A 19,239-nucleotide genomic window follows, 5' to 3' on the forward strand; every position below is an offset into this window, starting at 1 on the left:
TGATCACTGTATACTGGGGAGTTACACCCACAGTGACGGCGCCGCGCAGTCGTACCTGGTGTCTCTTCTGTGCAGCTTCATCACCTGCGCGTCCGAACCAGGGAGGTACCCCCCCCCCCACCATGGTGTGTGTTCCTGAGGGTTATGTCCCTGTGACGTCTGCACGGGGAGGGCGGGTTCACACCCGGACTGCCCGTACCTGAGAGGGAAACCTCTGTGGGTGCTGTATTGTTGCACCCGTGACGTCTGCACCGGGAGGGCGGGTTCACACCCAGACTGCCCGTACGAGAGGGAAACCTCTGTGGTTGTTGTATTGTTGCACCCATGACGTCTGCACCGGGAGGGCGGGTTCACACCTGGACTGCCCGTACCTGAGAGGGAAACCTCTGTGGGTGCTGTATTGTTGCACCCGTGACGTCTGCACCGGGAGGGCGGGTTCACACCCGGACTGCCCGTACCTGAGAGGGAAACCTCTGTGGATGTTGTATTGTTGCACCCGTGACGTCTGCACCGGGAGGGCGGGTTCACACCTGGACTGCCCGTACCTGAGAGGGAAACCTCTGTGGGTGCTGTATTGTTGCACCCGTGACGTCTGCACCGGGAGGGCGGGTTCACACCCGGACTGCCCGTACCTGAGAGGGAAACCTCTGTGGGTGCTGTATTGTTGCACCCGTGACGTCTGCACCGGGAGGGCGGGTTCACACCCGGACTGCCCGTACCTGAGAGGGAAACCTCTGTGGATGTTGTATTGTTGCACCCGTGACGTCTGCACCGGGAGGGCGGGTTCACACCCGGACTGCCCGTACCTGAGAGGGAAACCTCTGTGGGTGCTGTATTGTTGCACCCGTGACGTCTGCACCGGGAGGGCGGGTTCACACCCAGACTGCCCGTACGAGAGGGAAACCTCTGTGGGTGCTGTATTGTTGCACCCGTGACGTCTGCACGGGGAGGGCAGGTTCACACCGGACTGCCCGTACCTGAGAGGGAAACCTCTGTGGGTGCTGTATTGTTGCACCCGTGACGTCTGCACGGGGAGGGCAGGTTCACACCGGACTGCCCGTACCTGAGAGGGAAACCTCTGTGGGTGCTGTATTGTTGCACCCGTGACGTCTGCACCGGGAGGGCGGGTTCACACCCGGACTGCCCGTACGAGAGGGAAACCTCTGTGGTTGTTGTATTGTTGCACCCGTGACGTCTGCACGGAGAGGGCGGGTTCACACCCGGACTGCCTGTACGAGAGGGAAACCTCTGTGGATGTTGTATTGTTGCACCCGTGACGTCTGTACGAGTTCCCCTCTGTCCCTGTCCTTTGGGGCCACACACCACTGATATGTGTTCCAGGAGCTGCAGGATGGTTGTATCCAGGGACCATACCCCCATGACAGCCTGGCCGGGCAGTTCACCACCTGGTGTCTGTCATTGGTCGTGCTGCTGCATGACGGTGCCACGGTGACCAAGCCCAGACAGACAGGGCCTTGGTGATGTGTGACCTCCATCCCAAGTTGGCCATGCGAGGCATGGGGGTGGGGACTTCCTCTCTCCTGGTCTCAGCCACCTGAGCTCTGTGATCACTGAGTGGAACCCCAGGCATGGTATAAATGGGGCTGGATGCCCACCAGGCCGCTTCAGTGTTCTTGCTTTTGCTGCTCAGCCTGTCTCAGACTTTTGGTAAGAACGTGGGACAGTGGACATCTCCCACCCTTTCCCCTTTGTGTTCAGCCCCTACCTCACTTCACAGTTGTACCTGCTTTGTCCCAGCACCTTTGCGCACCTCCTGCACTCTGATCTTATGACCTTTGACTGTCCTGGTTGAGACTAGGGTCCAAGTTCCAGGGAGGAGCAGAGCCATCTTTGAGCCCTGCCTCTTCCTGTTCACCAGCCCTGTCACCTCCTTGCAAATTCTCTTACCGTTGTGGGTCAGGTGGCATGTAGGTCTGATCCCCGCTCTCCCACCAGAGTCCGTAGGTACCCCTGTGGGGCCCCAAGGTGTGTTCACTGTCACTCACTCCCCCTCTGCGCCCTGTTGTGTGTCCAGAGCATTAATGAGGGGCTTTGTGCACCAGCCCCTGGCCCAGAGCGAGGTGTGAGCAGAGCTGGTGGGCACTGGCGCAGATCCCCTGAAGCCCCCTGAATGGGAGCCATGGGAGAGAGACCGTTGGGAGCTCGCTCTCTGGGGCCAGGGAGTGATAGTGTATTTGTACCGTCTGGTGTGGCCATGCTGAGGGCTCCACATAGAAGCTGGGCAGAGTGCGGTGGTGCGGGAGGGTGGCGGGGCACCCCTGGCCAAGGAGCCCTGTAAGCAAAGGCCTGGGGGCATTTAGACAATCCCAAATGGTCTTCCCCATGCCAGCTTCCTGGCTCAGCCCAGATGGCAGTTGTGAGTTTGTCTCTGAAGTTTGCACCCCACCCGTTGATCTGAGGTTAACTCTTAGGGTCCAGCACCCCAAGTCCTGGCCCCTGGGGCCTCCCCGTGGTTTCTCTGTGGAGTGGGAGGGTGCCATGGGAACTGGGTAAGGTGAGGGTGGCCAGGCGGGGCAGCTGCAGCTTGTCCAGAGCGCGTCCTGGCGAGCCCGGACGGGTTGTGGCTTTGGCTCCAAGCCCCTGGTACCTGGATCCTGTCTGATACCTGGATCCTGTCTGCCACGACCTAGGCTGTGCTCCCAGGCCTGTGCCCAGCACGCAGGCTCTGCTGGGGAGAGGAGGGGCAACAGGTGGCCCCCAGAGACTCTGGAGCCTCTGGCCTCTGTGGGTCTGCTAACTGCTCCGTCTCAGTCTTGTTTTGTGTGGTCTCTGTCTCCACCTGTGTGTCTCTGTGTCTCTCGGACCCCGTTTCCCTGTCCCAGTCCCCTTATGGAGGCAAGCTGGAAATTCTAGGTCTGGAATGGAACATCGCTGTACCTCCTCTGGTCTCAGTAGCTCCTGCACCCTATTCAGGTTTAGCGAATGAGCTGAGGACCTCTTGTACTCTCCCTACAGTGTGACTGGTGGGTTATGCTTGGGGTCACTAGGGTATCAATGAGGAGTCTGGGTTTTCACAGGGGTCAGAGGTCTGGGTGGTCATTGCACAGTCCAGGGAGGGAGTGTCTGCTGAACTAGGCTCTGCGCGGTCAGTGATGATGAGGGGGGTCTTGGTGGTGAGTGGGGGCCAGGAGGTGGCGTGTGGGCAGTAGGACCTTGGCGGATACCAGCTAATTGGCTCTGTCCTTCTCTCCGTCACAGGTTGATTGTCCTGGGCTGTGGCTGGCTGTGGTGCTGGAGCCCTGGATGACCCCTGAGCCAGCCCCAGGGAGGACGATGGTGCCCCTCATGCCCGCACTCGTGATGCTTGGTTTGGTGGCAGGTGCCCATGGCGACAGTAAGTCTGACCTCTCAAGGTGTGGGATCTCCCAGATGGAAAGGTGCATTCCTTCTAGCAGGACTCTGGAAGGGGAGACAGGACCAGCCACTAGGAGAGACAGGATGGCTAAATATACCTGCAGACCTTCTGTCCCAGAGAGACCCCCACCTTGGAGAGCCCCGCTCCAAGTGATACCCCAGCCCCGTTCTTCCTAGGAGCGTTCTGTGGAACACCCACATGTCTCTTAAGGTGCTGCAGGGTGGGGCGCGTCTAAGTGTGACCCTGTTTACGGAGTGGAGGTGAGACATGCCCAGGATTCGTGTGGTCATTGGTGATGTGCTCAGGCATGTACTGTGTACGACAGTGTGGACCTCTACAGAAGGCCCAGCGTGGGCTGTGTCGGGTGTTGGTATGGGAATACAGGGGCTGCACACAAGGAACAGTGTATGGACATGTGAGTGGGATGCCAGGCGTGTCCATAGGTCCAGGGAAAGATGGGAAGGTGAGCCACCATAGCCCTTCCCCTGGGCTAGACCCCTGGGTAGACACTGAGCCCTTCCTTCCCCTCCCCCCTTCAAGGTAGAGGGGCATCTCTCTCTCCCCTAGCCCCTCAGCCCTGAGAATGGGGCGAGATTGTGCTTGGCCACAGGAAGCTGGGCTCCAGCGCCTCTCTTTGTGTATGGGGGGGACGTGGGATTGTCCCCTGCCCAGATCCAACTCTGAACTTTGGTCCCTTTCCTGCGGCCCTTCCCCCTGCCTGGCACTACAAGACTGGCCGCAGCCCGCCCCGTCGCCATGGTTACCACTGCTTGGTTACTGATGGGAGGCGGGGCACAGGGCAGATTTAGCCAATCTGCACACTGAGGGGGAGGGGCGAGGTCGAAGCCAAGGTCTCTGGGGGACAGGGCTGTTCCCATCCTGTCCGGAGCCCAGAGGTGGCAAAGGGCCAACCTGGGGGTCAGCCTGGGGTTCAGCAGGCCATAGGGTTCCCTTACCTCCTTCTCCCAGTGTCTGCGCACAGAGCTCTCTTCTCACCCCACCCAAGCCCTTTCTCCTAATGACTCATTAATTATTCAGGACCAGATCCTGGAGGGGGTGGGACTGAAGCGCCCCGCCCTTTGTCCTCCAGGCTGGGTGGGGCTCGTAGAGCCAGGGGAAGGGGAGGGCATTCTTCCTGGGGTGGGGGAGGCTGGGGTGAGGGGTAGTAGGAGCACTGAGGGGCTGGTGATGGGGGGGCCGGCGTGAGGGGTAATGGGGGCACTGAGGGGCTGGTGATGGGGGGGGCTGGCGTGAGGGGTAGTGGGGGCACTGAGGGGCTGGTGATGGAGGGGCCAGGGTGAGGGGTAATGGGGGCACTGAGGGGCTGGTGAGGGGGAGGCTGGGTTGAGGGGTAATGGGGGCACTGAGGGGCTGGTGATGGAGGGGCCGGGGTGAGGGGTAATGGGGGCACTGAGGGGCTGGTGATGGAGGGGCCGGGGTGAGGGGTAGTGGGGGCACTGAGGGGCTGGTGATGGGGGGGCCGGGGTGAGGGGTAGTGGGGGCACTGAGGGGCTGGTGATGGGGAGGCTGGGGTGAGGGGTAGTGGGGGCACTGAGGGGCTGGTGATGGGGGGGCTGGCGTGAGGGGTAGTGGGGGCACTGAGGGGCTGGTGATGGGGGGGCCGGCGTGAGGGGTAGTGGGGGCACTGAGGGCCGGGTGATGAGAGGGCCAGTCTAGCAGGAGCAGGGCAGGGTTAGGGGGTGCTGGTGATCTCCAGCCCGGTAGGGGCTGCTGGGAGAGAGCTTGAGTCTGCAGGGGCAGGCACTGGGTGTGACTGTGACCTCGGCAGGGAGGCAAAGGCTTGCCGAGAGTCAGCCCTTGGACACTGCAGTCCTGGCCTTGCTCCCCCACCCTCACTCTGGTTGCTCTTGGGGCCTTCAAATGGGAGCTTGAGAGCAGAAGGAGGACCACCCGTCTGGGCTTTCAGAGACAGTACATCCTGGGAGCATAACTGCCTTCCCTCCTGCTGAGACCTAAAGTGCTGGAAGATGTACCCTCACCCTTATCCCCCCCAGACCTGCCCGTCTTTCTGTGTTCTCTCTCTTGGTGAATGGCTTTCCCACCCACTCAGCCACCCAAGTCAGAAACCTGGGTCTCCTCCCAACCTCCTCCCTCTCTCATACCCACATCTAATCCATCACCAAGTTCTGCTGTTGCTCTCTTCTGAATATCTTTGGAATGCCTCCACCTCTCTCTCCGCTGCCCTCACCCAAGCCATGCTCAGCTCTTGCTGGGGCTTTTGCAGGCAGCAACCTCCTGGTGGCTTCCCTATCTCCAGTCTCTGTCTTCACGGTCCAGTCTCTGTTCCATGGTAGGGGTCATGTTGCAAAATGAAAGCCTGATCATGTCACCGCTCAGTTTAAAATTCCTCACTCTTCCCCTGTTGCCTTTAGGATCAAACCTTGGGATCCAGGCCTCGCATCTTTAAGCTTCTGCCAACCTTATCCTTCACCTGCCCCACCCCACAGCCCCGCCACGCTGACTTCTCAGTTGCTCCCGCGCTCCCAGGCCTCTGTTCCTTCTCTTTCCTCTGATAGGAACACTTCCCCATCTCCTTCACCTGACGCGTTCCCGCTCACCTGGAACCGTCACCTTCTCCAGGAGCCTGGGTCACATGCTGCTCCTCTGGGCACATGTGACTGCTTCAGGTCTGTCTGTCCCATCAGACTGTGAGTCCCAAGGGCGCAGACCACTGTCCAGTTCAGGGCCTGGAGTGTGGTAGATGAGTGAGTGGAGGGACGGAGTCAGGCCTGAACCCCAGTAGGACTCAAGGGCAGGGCAGAACAGTTTTTAGAGCAGAGTCCAAGCACCTTCATGCTGGTCCCTTAAGGACCAGAGCCCAAAGACCAGGGTCTTGAAGGTAGAAACCAGCTGGAGATGCTGAAACAGGTGAGTTGGGCTCTGCTTCCAGGCAGAGAGCCGCGGGAGAGGGGCGTGGGCTAGGGGCTGTGATGACCTGACCCCAGGGGACCGGGCCTTCCTTACATGCCTGCCTCACACTGCGCATAGTTTTGGATTTGTCCCCTATGCAGTGGCCAGGCTTGGGCTGGGCCTGAGAGACTTCTGGCCGGGGCAAGCAGTCAATGTGGACAGAGCTGCTGCAAAAGGTAGGGCAGGCGCCCCAGAGAATTGACGACCGGAGCAGTGGAGCGCGGAGCGGACAAATGTGTTTCTATAGGCCTCTTAACGAGACAAATGAATGGGGGCCCTGGCCTCTGAGGGGAGCGCAGGGAAGAGGGGCAGAGAAGCAGCTGCCAAGAGTTAGCCCAGAAGCCCCGGCGTTGATGCCGAGTCAGCTCCGCCGGGGCCCTGGGCACGCAGGGCTCGGTGGCTCCCCCAGCCGGGGGGCTTGTGGCTTCTCGAGAGGGAGGCTCGTGGGGCCAGAGGTGGTCCTGCTGGAAGGGGGTTCTGCTGACCCGCTGTGCACATCAGGTGCTCGGTGGGAAGAATCCACATGGGCCTGCCCTCGGAGCCCACAGTGTGGGTTCCTGCAGCGTGCGCTGTGCTGGGGGCAGGGCTGGCACAGAGGTGGTGACCTAACCTCGTGGGAGGGGCGCTGTAGGAGGCTTCCTGGAAAACGGGAGCCCTGAGGGGCGAGTGGGCATTTGCTGACGGGGCGGGGTGGGGCGAGTGTTGCCTAATGAGATGAGATTGGGGGCAGAAGCAGGAACAGGCCTGGGCTTCTCCCTGGAGCCCATGGGAGAACCATGATGAGGACCATCTCCCTTTTGTCCCCAGACAGCATGGCACAGAGGCAGGGATGCAGAATCAGGTGGCCAGGTGTGAGGGGGGCCCTGGCTATGGCCCAGTTGCTTAGCATCACAGGAGCGCAGAGCAGGATGCCTGATGGCGGTGGGCAGGGGCACAGGCCTAAGTAGCTGAGGACGTGTCTGTCGTATCACAGCCCCCACCCAGCCTGTGGAGCTGGAACGTAGTGGGGTGCTGCACTCAGTTCTGCCGTACTTTCCCCCTCATCCTTGGGGAGGCAGGGCCTGGTGGCCCGACCAGACTCTGCCCTCTGTGGAACTTCCGGCAGGTTGCTTTCTCTCTCCGGGCCTGTCTTCCTATTGCACAATGAGGAAAATCACTTCTACCTGGAAAGGTTAACTGAGGTCACATGTTCCCCTGGCACTTAGTATGTGCCCCCTCCATCCCAGGCCATGCATGACCTGGGACTTCCAGTGTGTCCCCTGGGAACCCAGGGTTGTCTCTGAGCGGGCTTCCCTCTCGGGGATGCCAGGAGTGGTCACAGGAGCCAGCGCGAATGAATCCCCAGCTCATCAGGCTGTTCGGGGCCTGGGAAACCCCTGCCTCACCGCCCCTCGCTGCTGTGTGTTTGTGTGAGTGTGTATGTGTGCTCTGCAGGGAAGGCACAAAATAGCAGTCCCTGTGGGGGAGCCTCAGGTGGCTCCGTTTGGCCGGACCCTGGGGGGTGTGGGCCCCACCCCCGCCCTTGCCCAGGCCAGCCCGCTTGTTTCCTTTCCTAGGCCGCTCCCTCCCACCCTGCACGGGCTCAGCTACCTACCCATGCAGAGTGTGCAGGGCGTGCCCCCAGGAGCTGCTGCCCAGAGGCCCGTGCAGCCCACGCCCTCCATGTGCTGGGTGCTGGGGAGGCGGACCCACATTCTGGTAGGGCAAAAAGCCCCTCCAGGCACGTGGTCTCAGAAGTTCTGTTCAGACCCTCACTGAGCACCAGCTCTGGGTCAGTACTGGGCAGAGTGGTCAAGTCACCTGGTTTTACCTGCCTGCCTGGGGACCTGACCAGTCACTTTGGCCCAAGGGCTGTGGGACACAGAGCAGGCTCTCCCGGGCTTGAGAGTAGGGTGCACGAGAGGAAAAGGGCACGTGCAAAGGCCCCCACGGGCCTGGGTGGGGAGGCGTGGCCATGGGGCCTGAGCTGTGTCCTGCCCAGTGCTTGGCCTGGCAGGTGCTTTTTTTTTTTCTTTGCAAGAGTCAAGAAAGCCTGGAGAGGTTAGCAGGAACAAGTGTGGGGAAGGGAGCGGGGAGACAAATGTCGGCACAGGGTTTGTGCTCCCCAAAAGTCCCCCTCGTGAAGAGAAGCGAGGCCTTGGCAGGGCTATGGGAAGAGAGGTGCCCTCCCCTGGGGAGGGGTGGGCTGAGGGAAGCGAGGGTCTGGTCTGATGGAGGGGAGCTCCTGCCCCCTGGGCTGCCTCGGGCTTACATGCTGCCAGTCTTGCCAGAGCCTGGTGGGTGGGTGGGTGGGCTGGGCAGGGCCCTGGCCCCTCTCCAGCCTCCAAAAGGGGTTCCGCCTCCTCGATGGCCCCAGGCCTTGGGCACCATCCAGCCTCTGCTGTACTCAGGCCTTCCCCTTAAGCCTCTCGTGACCCGTACCTGGCTGCCTCCCCAGCTTCTGGTTCTTTGTTTGGCGCGAAGGCCCCACCCCCAGGCACACTCACCTGGCCATTCTGGTTCAGCAGGTTCCAGGCTCTGGTTTCTACACGTTGAGGCAGGAGCCAGGGGGGTTTCACCCTGGGCTTCTCTCCCCAGTGGGTGGCGGGGGCTCCCCGGAGTGGTGTGTGAGGGACCGAGGTCTCCATCCTCCGCAGGCTTTCCCTTGTGGTCAGGTCACCTTCACTCGCCCCCCAGCCCCCTGTGCTAGGGATGGGGTCAGGCGCTGGGATAGGGAGAGAAGCAAGGCCGGCGTGTTGTCTGCTCTGCCCAGGGTTATTGTTCTCTGTCAGGAAGCAGCCATGAATCAAATACTCCTCCAAAATGTGGAAAAAGTAATAACCTCACACGTGTACATAACAAACCATGAGCAAAAGTAATAACCTCACACGGGACATAACAAACCGTGAGCATTGCTGTTAGAGAGGCAGAGGGAGTCACCAGAGAGCCTAAAACCCAGAACTGAGCTCGCGGAGGTGGGGGCGACAGCAGGGGGACCAAGGAGGGTTTCCTGAGGAAATGGTGTTTACGTTGAGATCAGAAGGGTGAATGGGAGGTAGTGGGTAAAGAGGTAGTCTAAGAGGTTTGGCAGCAGGAACAGCTTATGCAAAGGCCCTGAGGCGCAGGGAGCATTGCTAATGGTGGGGGGGGCGGGGGGTGGAGGCCAGGGCTCTGGGGGGTGTGGAGGGCTGGGGTCAGACCTGGCAGGGCTCTGTCCATCAGGATGGGAGTTTAAATTTTGGGAGCCCTTTGGAGGGTTCTGATCAGGGAAGAGGCTGCCACTTCAGTCTGGCTGTTGAATAGAGACTAGACTGGCGGGGGCAAGACTGGAGACAGGGACGCAGCTGGTTAGGTTGGTGGAGTATCCAGTTGAGGGAAGGTGATGTCTGGACTAGGTGGTGGTGGTGCAGGAGGAGAGCAGGGAGCTGCTGTCTGGAGGTGTGGGGGGGAGGGGTGTGCAGGGGGATGGGCAGGAGATTCTTCGCCACCCCCAAGTGGGGGAGTCCTGTCTGAGAGGACCTGACTGAAGGGACCAGCATGCAAAGACGGCTCTGCAGACAACTGCAGACTGGGAGAGTCTGGAGCCTCCTCTACTGGGAGAGGGCATTTGGGGCAAGGGTGAGGCAAACAGAGGCTTCCTGAACCTCTGTGACATCCCCATGCTACTCTGGCCCCCGGCAGGTTTGTGTGTTTCCCCAACGAGGCTGCCCTTGCCCCCTCTGGGTACTCCAAGAGCAGTCAGGTAGGCCCCTGAGTCTCCCTCTTCCAGGGAGGCCCTGGGTGCTGTAGGATGTGCTTAGGATTTGGCATGCTGGATCAAACCCTGCCTCTACCCCAAATCAGTCTGTGATCTGTCTAACTTTCTGAGCCTCCATTTCCCCATCTCTAAAATGGGGGCGATAACAGCACTAACGCTAAGGTGGGTGATGGCTGCCCACAGGCAGGGTCCACCGGGTGCCCAGCCTGTGCACACAGCCTACAGACATCATCGCATGTCATCTGCACAGACCCCTGTCACTAGCACCATTTTGCAGATGAGGTTCAGAGATGGTGAGTGACTTTCTCAGTAATTACGTAAAACCTCAGCGCCCACTGCACCCCTGGGGTGCTGGGTAAGAGGGGCCGCTCCTGCTCCCTGCAAGGCTGAGGCTTCCCAGCTCTGTTCCCGCAGCTGGGACTTCCCACCCTGGAGGCCCCCGAGACCCTTCCCTCCACAGAGACTCTGCCCCATCTGCTGTGCCTCTTCTCTCCGCTGGATCAGCACCTTCTCCCTCTGCTGGCTCCTTCCCATCCACATTTAAATGTTGTCTTTCACATCTTAGCAAAAAAAGAAACAAGAATGTAAAAACCTCCCTCCAACCCTTATCCCCTTCAGGTGCCGTCTTTTATCTTCCCCATCGCAACCAATCTTCTTTAAATAGTCGCTGTGCTCTGCTCTACACTTCTCCACCTCCCGCTTACTCCGTGACCTTCTTTGGTCTGGGTTTTGCTCCCGCCACCCCGACTCTGACTCTGCTCTTGACAAGGCCCCCAACTGTACCAATGTGAACTGTTTCTGGCAGGTGTTTTGGAGTCAGACAGGCTTGAATTCAAATCTCAGATGTGCTACTCATTGGATGTGTGACCTTGGACTAGTGACTTGACCTCTCTGTGCCTCTAAACTGGGGATAACAACAGTGAAGGACTAAATGAGATAAAGTACCTGGTGCAGAGTGGGATTATCATCATTGCACAAACATGTCTTTGTGCCAGAGACCAGGCCACGCGTGGGCTCATCGGCACTGAGCAGGTGGTCTGAAAGGTCATTTCTCACTGTATCAGCCTTCCTAGAGCTGTTCATTGGCCTGATTAATAGGAAATGGATCTGCTGTCAGGATTAACAAGGCATTTCTACGTCTTAATGAAGGCTGGGTTTCCCGAGTCTTGTGACCCTGGGTGGTGGGATTCCAGGTTGGCCCTGCTGTGTGTATCAAGGTGACCTGGGTGGGCATGACAGTACAGTGTCCGGGCCCCTGCCCTTTTCCCCCTCCCCCTGCCTCTCTGTGGACACTTCGGGGAGATGTCCAGGCCGTAGGAAGGCAATAGCCCAGCCAGTAGGAGCAGAGTGGGGAGGGCAGATTTATAGGAAAGCATTCACCTGGGACGACATCCAGAGATACTTAGGAGGTGGAATGTCTAGGCCTTTGGGACTGATGGTGTGTGGGGGCCAGGGAGAGGAGAAGTCATGGTTTCTGGCTTGAGCCGTGGGGTAAGTGGAGGTACCATCACTCTGATGGAGAGCATTGGAGGAGGGAGACACCTGGGGGAGATGCTGGGGCTGTTCCCAGCATCTTCTCAGCATGCCTTTGTCCTAGAGCTTGGAATTGATGGGGGGTGGGGACGACAGAAGAGTGTAGCAGTTACAGTATGGACTCCAGACTCAGTCACCTGGGTGCAAATCTTGGCTCTGCCACTAACCAGCTGTCATGTTGCACAAATCCCTTAACCTCTGTATGCCTTGGCTTCCTTCTCTATAAACAGAGGTACCTGTGGCACCCACCTCATGTGCTTATAGCTCTTTGCATAGCGCGTGGCATATAAGAGGCACTGCATAAGGGCTAGGCATCACTACTGTTATTTCCTCTATAAATCTTTCTTGTCCCCCACCCCATGCCTGCCCCCGTGGTATAGCCCATGTCTGCAGTGACCGTTCCATGGTGACTTGGTGTCTCTATCTCTCCAGGCAAACCTGTCTTCATTAAGGTCCCTGAGGACCAGACTGGGCTGTCAGGAGGGGTGGCCTCCTTCGTGTGCCAAGCCTCAGGGGAACCCAAGCCACGCATCACATGGATGAAGAAGGGGAAGAAAGTCAGCTCCCAGCGCTTCGAGGTACAGCCTCGGGTGGAAAGGGGCAGGCAGGGCTCCGGGTGTGCCTGTTCTCGAGTCGGTCCCCCATCACCTCCTCTTGGTCTCCCTCCCTGGGGGCCTTTTGGCAGTGAGAGGATGGCTGACCCTGAGCAGGCCCCCATGCCCCGAGCAGGCTGTGACCACATGTCTGTCCTGCGGCAGGTGATTGAGTTTGACGACGGGGCAGGGTCCGTGCTGCGGATCCAGCCGTTGCGGGTGCAGCGAGATGAGGCCATCTATGAGTGCACGGCCACCAACAGTCTGGGAGAGATCAACACTAGTGCCAAGCTCTCAGTGCTCGAAGGTACGTGCTGGGGAGGGATGGGACGTGGTGGGTGGGGAGACTGATGTGGGGGTGAGCCAGCCAGCCAGCCCCGTCCCCACCGTGGGCTGGGTGTTTTTGGTAGAAAGGAAAACTGGCCATCCAGGGGTCGGCAAAGGTCAGCGGTGGGCAGGGAGGATTGCTGGATTTTTGGTTTGTGCCAAAGGCCGCTGTGTGCCTAGTGTCTATGTGTTCTGCAGGGGTGTTGCTCCGGTGGAGTCTGGGGCCTGACTTGAGGTGTGGGGCTGCAGCTACATATTGCTTGGGGTACATGACTCGTGGCAGCGGATGTGATTTTCGTGTGGTACCTTGCAGTAGGCTTTGGAGAGGTGTGTTCCCAGTTGCAGTTCTGAGCGAGGGCCCTAGGCTGGAGGCTGGCGCTCTGTGTGTGGACTTTAATGACCTCTCACTTGGTGGCCCCTCCGTTCATTCACAAGCACCCTCTAACGCTGCCTTGTGTCCTGAGAGTTATCTGACCTGGTCCTGCCCTTGAGACGTCTCTCCAGTAAGTCCTGCGGCAGGGGACCAGGGGTGGTGTGCAGGGGAGACGGGAGCTGCTGTCTAAGCTGAGTCCTAAGGACAAGTGGGAGTCGCGGTGGGGGCCTCAGCAGGGGAATAGCATCAGCACGTGCCAAGGCCCAGAGGCAGGCGAGAATGGTGCTCTCCGGGAGCTCTGAGTGGTTCCGTTTGGTTTTGGGGCGGGGAGTGGCTAGAGGACGCAAAGAGGATCGGGGAAGAGTAATTCAACATGAGCCTGGAGAGGTTGGAGGGCAGATGGCACAGGACCAGGTTGAGAAATGAACACTTTCCTGGTGACTTAGGAAGCCACAAACGGGGAGTGACACGATCACCGCCCCCACCCCCAGCCATGATGGAGTCTTCACTCTGGACATGTCTGCATGTGTTTTCAAAATATGGCATCGATTGTTGCTTTTTTTAAAAAATTGGAATAACAATACCTGTTCACTGTTGAAAATTTGGTAAGTATAAAATAGCACATAGGAAAAAATAAAAATCACCTGTTTATCTTACCTTTACTACTAACTTTTGGTTATTTCCTTATAGTCCATTTTCTGTGCATGCATTATATACATAACAGACACAGGATTATATTCTGCCCAATAATTTGTAGACTGCTTTTTTAAAAAACGAGTCATGAACATCTTCCTCGCCATTAGGTATTTTTCTGCATCATTATTTTTAATGGCTGTGGGTAAGTGTCACATGCAAGTACCCTAATTTATTTAGCCATTCCCTTATTGCTGGACACATGTGTTGTTCCCAGCTTTTCGCTCTTATAAATAAGGTGCTATGCGCTTCCTTGCAGATAAGATGTGTTCGCCTTCCTGATTATTTCCTTATTCTAGATGCAAGGGAGTGGAATTGCTGGATCAAAGGGCACAAGCGATTTTAAGCCTTTCCAATACTTCCAGAAGACTGTGTCAGTTTACACTCCCACCGAACAGGGCGTAAGAGGGCCTCTTTTCCGCGCATCCTCACCAGCAGTGGGAATTATCATTAAAAAAATATCTTTGCCAAGTTAATAGGCAAAAAATGGCATCTCAATTTAATTTGCATTTCTTTGATTACAGGAGCAGTTGAACATCTTTTCGTATTGGCCATTTTTACGCTGTGGCTTTATGTGCTCACACACACATCCATTCAGTAACTCCTTTGTGACTGTGTGTCTCCTGTGAGGCAGGGCAGGGCCCTCCAGCTTAGAGGGGCAGTGGAGGACAGTGGTTGAAAGCAGGGGCTCTGGACCACTTACTCTCTCACCTTGTGACCTTAGGCAAGTAACCATGCCTCTGAGCCTTGCTTGCTCAGTCTGTAAATAGGGATGTAATACCTGCCACCCAAGCTGGTTGTGGGAGGGTTAAATAGGAGTTAAGCACTTTGCTGGATTCCAGCATGCATGGTAGCTGCTATGGGGCTGGAACCAGCACATCCTGAAGCCCAGACATGTGAGCTGGCTGTACGGGCGTCTGTGCTGCCTGGCGTCTTCTGGGTGATGCAGCCCCCACCGTCCACTCCTGTGGGAGGCAGGGGCCCAGAGGACAGGCCCTGGGCCAAGATCCCTGATGGTTCGGTGCCTTCAGGATCCTCCCTGTCACCCCTGACCTCAGTTTCCTCACTTATGACCTCAGGACAGGAATTTCGGCACTGCCCTCCCTCCTGGTTCTGTCTGCCTCAGCAGGAACCTTATGTCCTGCCCTGACATTTGGGAGGTGGCTGAAGGGCCAGACTGTGGCTCCCACCCCAGAGGGCATCTCTCAGGCCCTCATATTAAGGGAAAGAGAGCCTCCTTATTAGTTTGGAAGAAAAGTCCCCCCAAAGCCCCTGCACTCCAGTTTTGGCCCTTGCTCTCTCTCCAGGTCCTCTGTGGGCACTCCCCTATCCCCACTACTGCCCTGGCAGCTTTCTCTTTTAAAGGATTGAGGAGGATGGTCTTGCAGGGCCTGAGGTGAGGGGATTCAGACTTGCAGGGGTCTCTCCATCTGGAGGGGCCTTCTTGGATGAGGGTTTCTCTAGTGGGGGTCTGGGGTGTGTTTGTGCTTCTGGGTGTGGGAGGTGGCTGATGAGGTTGGGAAGAGTGTGGGGCCCTGCCCATACTCCTGGACCAGCTGGGATGGAGCTGTGGGCCTGAGTGAGCTCCTCCTGCTCCTGAAACACAGCACCCGAAAGATGAAATGCTGACTTACCATGTTGGTCTGAGTGACCTTGACCGCCTCAGGGCTTGGCAGAAAGGAGTAGAGTGGGAGGTCTCAAAAATGCCAGGGGGCGGGGCCAGGGGAAAGAAGCCCCGCCCCACTACGCCAGGTCTCCTGCGCTGGCCAGCAAAGCTGGGCGTGTGTAGGAGTGGGGTGAAAGGATATTTGACTACAGCCATGGGCTGGGGCCAGAAGAGAGCCAGGGTCACTTCTGGGAGGAGGGCAGGAGAGAGGATGAAACTGGTTTGGGAGAGAGGATGAAACTGGTTTGGGGGCCAGGAGTAAAGGTTGAGGCCCTTACCCGCATCGTACACTGCGTGTAGCTCACCACACACTGGACTCTTCAGGGGAGTGGCCCAGGGCTCCCTGGGGTGACTTGGCTCAGGTGAGGCGTTGCTGCATCCCAGGCCTGCAAGTCCACGCCAGGCTCCCTGCCCTGCCTGCTCTGTGCCAGGCCCAGCTCCTCTCACACTCTGGGAGCACCCACACCACTCCCACTTGGTGGCCTTTGCACCCGGCTCCCTGGGCAGGACTGCCACTCCCGGGGAGTCCTGACTGCCTCGTGATGCCCAGCCGGCTGCCTCCCCGCCCCCTAGGCCAGGGCTGGGTACAGGGTGGGGGTGCCCGGCACAAGCTGGCTGGGGGTGAGCCGCCCAGTGTTCCTGTCTGAGTGGTAATTGAAGCCATTAGCGCGCCAGCCTCTCCCTCGCCGGGTAATGGCAGGAAAAGCTCTTCTCACTCTGCACTCTTGAGGCTGAATCACTCCCCCTCCAACCCTCCCGCTGCCGCCACTGAGACAGGGAATCTGACATTTTCCCTCGCGAGGGAGGGGGAGCAGAGGGGGAGGGGAGGCAGGCCCTGCTTCCTGGCCTTTCCCTCCAGGAGGCGGGATGGCCAGGAGGGTCCTGGAGCTCAGCCTGGAGGTTATGGATCCACCTGGACCAGAGGGTTCCAGCCGGGCAGAACAGTGGTCAGGAGAGTCCTGGAGGAGGCCGGACAGCAGGGGTGTGGGCAGGTTCTGGAGGGGCCGAGAAGGTGGAAGAGAAGGCGGATGATGGGGAAGAGGGGCAGGAGGAGGACAAAGGCCGAGGAGCAGGGATGAGCCGTCTCTGACTCTGTCGTGGAGGGCCTGGCTCTGCGGGCTGCGCGCGCAGGAGGCAGCAGTTGCCTTGTGGTCATGGGTACGGCAGATAACGTGCACCCTGTGTGTGGTGTGAATGCCCTGTGCACAGTCTGTAAGGCAGTGTGTGTGAGGTGTATGGTGTGGTGTTACAGTCTTCTGGGCTGCGTGTGCCTTACAAGTTGTATATAAAAGCATGGGGTGTACATCTGACTCTGTGTGTGCGCTTGTGCGTACGCACATCAGGCAGTGTGTGTGGGGTGTGGTGTATACAGCAGGTGGTGTACATCATGCCACGTGTGCATCAGACAGTGTTTATGTGGGGTGTGGGCTGAACAGCAGGTGGTGTGCACCTTATGGGCTCTGTGTATAGGACCACAGCGGAGCCAGCAGCTCTGGGAACAGCTAGCCAAGTCGGAGGTTTTAAATGCCCCTGTGTGTGTACATTCCCCATCCCTAATGAGGTGTCCCCTCCCTCTGGTTGCCAGGGGAGAGAGGATTTTAATCAGGGGAATGACTTGATAAGATCTGTGCTTCAGAAAGGTCCCTGGGGTGCAGAGTGGGGTACAGGGAGACCAGTGAGAGGCCGGGGCAGCACAGGCGAGAGGTGGCAGTGGCTCAAACCCAGGCAGTGGGTAGGGGAGGAAAGGAGATTGGATTCCATGCGGTTTAGAAAGAATGGTGGCCTCTCTGGCCACCTGTGGGACTCAGGAGGCGGGAGGCTCGGGGTTGCAGGCTCCAGGCCACATAGATGGCAGTGCTGTTTTCTAAGTTCAGGTATGGGAGGAGGAGCTGGTTTGAGGGGCAAGTTGATGAGTCCACTCAGAAAACTGTTGTATCAGTTGTGCACAGGCATCGGAGGGGGGGTGTCAAGGAGGACTTGTTCAGATTCACCTGGCCCTCCGAGGGACACCTGGAGGTGCAGTTTTGAGGGCTGAGAAATGGCAAATCTTAGGGAGCCAGAGCCAAGGGGGAGGAAGAGGGCCTGGATGGAGCCCCAGACACTAGCTCTCCATTGTTGAGAGGGAAGTTTGCATAGGAATCTGGTGAGGAGGTGTCTAGGAGGTAGGGGTGAGTCCATTGAAGTCAAGAGAAAAGAGTCTGTGAAGGAACAGGGAGTGGTCAGCGGGGTGGGGGGGGGGTTGCTATCGAGAGGTCGGGCAGGATGACCATTGAGATGTGTCTTTTGGACTTAGGTCCGTGGAGTCGTGGTTGACCTTGGTGAGCACGCTGGCAGGAGGTTGTTAGGGTGGCAGCTGGGCTGCAGGGACCTGAGGAGCCAGTGGGAGGCTCTCAGTGGTCTGGAGGGACTGGGCCTGAACCTAGGGGAGTAAAGAGATCAAAAGAATTGTCCTGGAGTAGGACCGAGGTAGAGACCCCAGGAGAGTTCAGCATGGGTCAGGGCCCAGAAGCTGGAATGTGGGAGGGGTGCGGGCCTGGTGACCGTCCCCTGGTTCCCTGGGTGTGTGGCTGAGAGGCCGCACCAGCCAGGTGGAGTGGAGCCCTGTGAGGTGCCAGGGAAGCCCCGGAGGCGGGGGACTGGGAGGGGGAGGCCTCCCCTGCTTGGCTGTTCTCGGCTAACTTGCGCTGCCGACAGGCCCCAAACAGCTCAGATTCAAAAACAAAACAGGCTTTTAAGATGCCAAGTTTGATGAAATCTGAGTGCTGGAAGAGGTGGGAGTTTTCTCTTAGAAAAAGCTGAAAATCAAGACTGAAAGCTGCGAAGGGAGCCCAAGGCTCCCCAGGCCCCCCTTACTGCCTGGAAGCCTGGGGGTGGGGTGGCGCTCTCTGGGAGAGTGTGGGAGCCTACAGGTCTGAGGAGCCCTTCCCACTTGCCGGGGGGTGTCTTGGCCCTGACCTTGGCCAGGATGGAGCTGCCTCAGGGACAGGGCCTGAGGCAGCCTTGGTTTCCTTAGAGTGCACGAGGGCTGGGGGAACCAGCAGCCCCGCCACCCGCAAGGTCCCCTCGTGCATCTCTCCACGTCTGCATTTCCCGGCTCTGTCCTTGCACGCGTCTCCAGGGACACGTGTGTCAGCATACGTGTATCTCTGCACGTCTCCACACATGTGTTTCCACGTCTCTGCATGCCCTCCCTCTGGATCTGCTTGCATGCGTCTGTTCCCACAGGTGCTTGTCACTGCAGGTGTCCCTCCACACGCACACGTAGGTTTCTATTTCTGCACCTGTCTCTTCCTCCACGTATATCTCTGTGGGTCCCTGGTTGCGCACATATCTAGGCGTCTGCGTTCAGAGACGGGGTGAGGCCAGGCCCAACACCCAGCCACAGGGGAGAGGGGGTCAGGCCTACAGACGGGGCCACCCCAGGGAGCCTACGTACGTGTGTGTCGGTGTGTGCCTGCGTGCGCATAGAGACGCCGGGAAGCTGGGTAGACACGGGTGAGACGTTCGTGCTGACAGACGGTGCCGCCCGCTCCGGGACCCCGCAAGGCGTCTCCATCTGTCCACTTTCCTGGTGCAGCCCCCTCCCTCTGGCCCAGACTCTGCCTCAGGCATCCCAGGCTGAGCTGGACAAAGAGACCTGTGTGTGCTTTGTAGGGGGCCTCAGCAGCCGCCCTCCCCCAGTCCCTGCAGCCAGCCTAGGCTGATCCCCTGTCCACCCCCACCCTAGCCTCATCCATCAGGCCTTAGCTCCAACCAGCCTCACCTTCCCGCTGTCTCCCCACCCTCCCGCAGCCCTTACTCAGGCAGCCCCTCCCTCCCTTCCCCCAGAAAGCTCTCCCTGCCTCTCACGCTCAAGTGTTTCCTACTCTTGCATCCCCCTCCTCCTTCAGGAAGCCACCAAGATAGCAGCTGAGCTGTGAAGTTGAACTGATCCAGCTCCACCGCTGCTGTGGGGACCTCAGCCAAGCTTTTGCCCCTCTCTGAGCCTTAGGCTCCCAGCACCCACCCACC

At 58.7% G+C, this 19,239-nt stretch overlaps 1 protein-coding gene across 8 annotated transcripts in view; it reads left to right on the top strand.

Moving 5' to 3' along the window:
• Positions 1-19,239, top strand: part of PTPRF (protein tyrosine phosphatase receptor type F) — an 84,340-nt gene that overhangs the window by 11,672 nt on the left and 53,429 nt on the right. For all 8 annotated transcript variants that reach the window (XM_057708114.1, XM_057708105.1, XM_057708131.1 and 5 more), the window contains 3 exons: positions 3,220-3,355; positions 12,009-12,154; positions 12,335-12,476. In XM_057708114.1, the coding sequence (XP_057564097.1) occupies positions 3,265-3,355; positions 12,009-12,154; positions 12,335-12,476 (379 nt within the window). In that variant the 5' untranslated portion in view covers positions 3,220-3,264. The remainder of the gene's footprint in view (positions 1-3,219; positions 3,356-12,008; positions 12,155-12,334; positions 12,477-19,239) is intronic.

This window comes from Hippopotamus amphibius, chromosome 1 (genome assembly GCF_030028045.1).
Source record: "Hippopotamus amphibius kiboko isolate mHipAmp2 chromosome 1, mHipAmp2.hap2, whole genome shotgun sequence".
NCBI classification, from domain to species: Eukaryota; Metazoa; Chordata; class Mammalia; order Artiodactyla; family Hippopotamidae; genus Hippopotamus; species Hippopotamus amphibius.